The following is a 2347-nucleotide window of genomic DNA, read 5'->3' as shown; positions in this document are numbered from 1 at the left end:
CAAACAGTTATGAAAGGAGACTTTTGATGTCAATGAATGTCATTAGTCGCTCTTCGTGGGATTTCTGGATCTACGTCACATTTTAGTCAAAAAATGAAAGTTTATTTTCTATGAAATGAACCAGAACACACAGAACAATTTTCAAGAAACGGTCTTCTTCGGGCTTCCTTACAATTTCTCTCTGTACATTTTTCTGTCTTGTCTTGTGTGGTGGTAACGTTCACTGATGAAATTGGTTTATCGTCAAGGAAGGGTGAAAACAGTCCTGTTTGGTTGGGGAGAGTGAAACAGGGTGCTGTCATTCCTGACAACGTAATCTGGTTGGTCCCGGGGGACCGACTTCAATGGGAGGACCTGCCTCGAGGAGTGTGAGTGTTGGCTGTATACACACCACAGCACACACACACTCTACACTCACACACATCAACACACACCAACACACACGCACACACCGAACACACACACCAGAGAGACAGAGAGACAGCGAGGAAGCACTGGCGTGGTGTCTCTCTCCTTTTCTCTGCACTCTTCTGTCTGTTATTTCTATGTTCTATCTTTCTCACCTTCTCCTCTCCTCCTCCTCGCTTGTCTTCTCTCCTGCCTCTCTCTTGATCCTTCTACTTCCCCTCTCTCCTCTTTCCTTAGTCTTCCTCTTTCCTTCTCCTCCTTGTCCTTCTCTCTTCTTCATCCTCCTCCTTCTTGTTTCTATTCTCCTCACTCCTTTTCCTCTCCTCCTTTGTCTTCTTTCTCTCCTCTCCTCTTGGTCTTCTACTTCTCTTCTCTCCTTGGTCCTTGCTCCTCCTTTTCCCTCTCTTCTTGTCTTCTGCTTTTCTTCTCCTCTTTTCTTCTCTCTTGTCCTTCTCCTCTGCTCCCTCTCCTCCTTCATGACTCCTCTCCTACCTTCCTTTCTCATTCTCTTCTCTTCTCTACCTAGGTATGCTTTCTTCATTCGAACATTTTACCCTGAAATGAACCCCTTCAACTTTTCCCTTTTCAGCGTTTTGCGTGCTTGGCCAGACAGAAAGTATGATTAAAAGTATGATGTCTCAACTTGTGCATATCTTACATTCTTTTATTGTCTGGGTGAAAGAAGCCYGTCATCCATCATCTGTCTCTGTACATGACATGCTATATGGAGARAAAAATATCATTTGCAACCACATTTGAACTTTTGCATAGTGTTACAAAATGGTCCCAAGATGCAGTCGTTATCCAATATCCGATAGCACAGAGCCTTGTCTGTGTTCTGAAAGASATGACGATGTCCCCTCTGGCACACTTGGGAACATCGCAAAGCACCCATGATCTTGYCTGCGTCCCAAATAGCACCCTATTCCCTACCTGGTGCCCTACTTTTGACCAGGGTCTGTCTGTCCGTCAAGTTCTCTCTCGCTCTCTCATTGTCTCTAACTTGTCTCGCTCCCTCTGGTCTTTCTGACTCTCTGTATGTCTGTCCTGCAGTGACTTCCCTATCCGCGGCATGCAGATCTACGACGGGCCCATCAACGTGCAGAACTGCACCTTCAGAAAGTACATTGCCCTGGACGGTCGACACACCAGCGCCTTCGGGTTCAGACTCAACAACTCCTGGCAGAGCTGCCCTAACAACAACGTCACTGACATCACCTTCGACGACGTGCCTGTGAGTGAGTGAGTGAGTGAGTGAGTGAGTGAGTGAGTGAGTGTGTGGGTGGGGGGGAGGGTGTATCACGCTGGTTAGCATTTACCTGTACACATGATGGGAGTTGGGGTGTATTGTGTGTGTAAAGTGTAGCTGCAAATTTTGGGCATGAGCTGTCATGATGGATTATGGGTAATGTAGTGCCATAAGCAGGGTCTTACAGGGGAGACATGCTTCTCTTTCTCACCTCCATGACACTCATCTCTCCTCTCTCCCCTTCTCCTCTCCTTCCCCTCTCCCCCTCTCTTCTCTCCATCCACTCACCCCTTCTCCCCCTTCCTCCCCATCTACCTCCTGCTCTTCTTATCAGATAACGTCCCGGGTGTTTTTCGGCGAGCCCGGCCCATGGTTTAACAAGATGCAGATGGACGGTGACAAGACCACGATATTCCACGATGTGGACGGCTCGGTCAGTGAGTACCCTGGAGCCTTCCTGGTCAAAGAGGACAACTGGTTACTGAGACATCCTGACTGTATTGACGTGCCTGACTGGAGGGCTGCCATCTGTAGTGGACATTATGCACAGGTTGGTATGCATACACCATGCAGGCTGAAGGAAGCATGCAGCAGGCGCACAAGCATGCTGGTACACACACACACACACACACACACACACACACACACACACACACACACACACACACACACACACACACACACACACAC

General features: G+C 48.2%; 1 protein-coding gene across 1 annotated transcript in view; it reads left to right on the top strand.

Moving 5' to 3' along the window:
* The first annotated feature begins 332 nt into the window (after positions 1-332).
* Positions 333-2347, top strand: part of LOC139026450 (cell migration-inducing and hyaluronan-binding protein-like) — an 8464-nt gene continuing 6449 nt past the window's right edge. The window contains exons 1-3 of the mRNA XM_070441792.1: positions 333-368; positions 1462-1642; positions 1992-2267. Of these exons, the coding sequence (XP_070297893.1) occupies positions 1481-1642; positions 1992-2267 (438 nt within the window). The 5' untranslated portion in view covers positions 333-368; positions 1462-1480. The remainder of the gene's footprint in view (positions 369-1461; positions 1643-1991; positions 2268-2347) is intronic.

Source organism: Salvelinus sp. IW2-2015, unplaced genomic scaffold (genome assembly GCF_002910315.2).
Source record: "Salvelinus sp. IW2-2015 unplaced genomic scaffold, ASM291031v2 Un_scaffold4814, whole genome shotgun sequence".
Lineage (NCBI taxonomy): Eukaryota > Metazoa > Chordata > Actinopteri > Salmoniformes > Salmonidae > Salvelinus > Salvelinus sp. IW2-2015.
The sequence above is the reverse complement of the archived record's forward strand: the minus strand, read 5'-3'. Positions and strand labels throughout refer to the sequence as shown.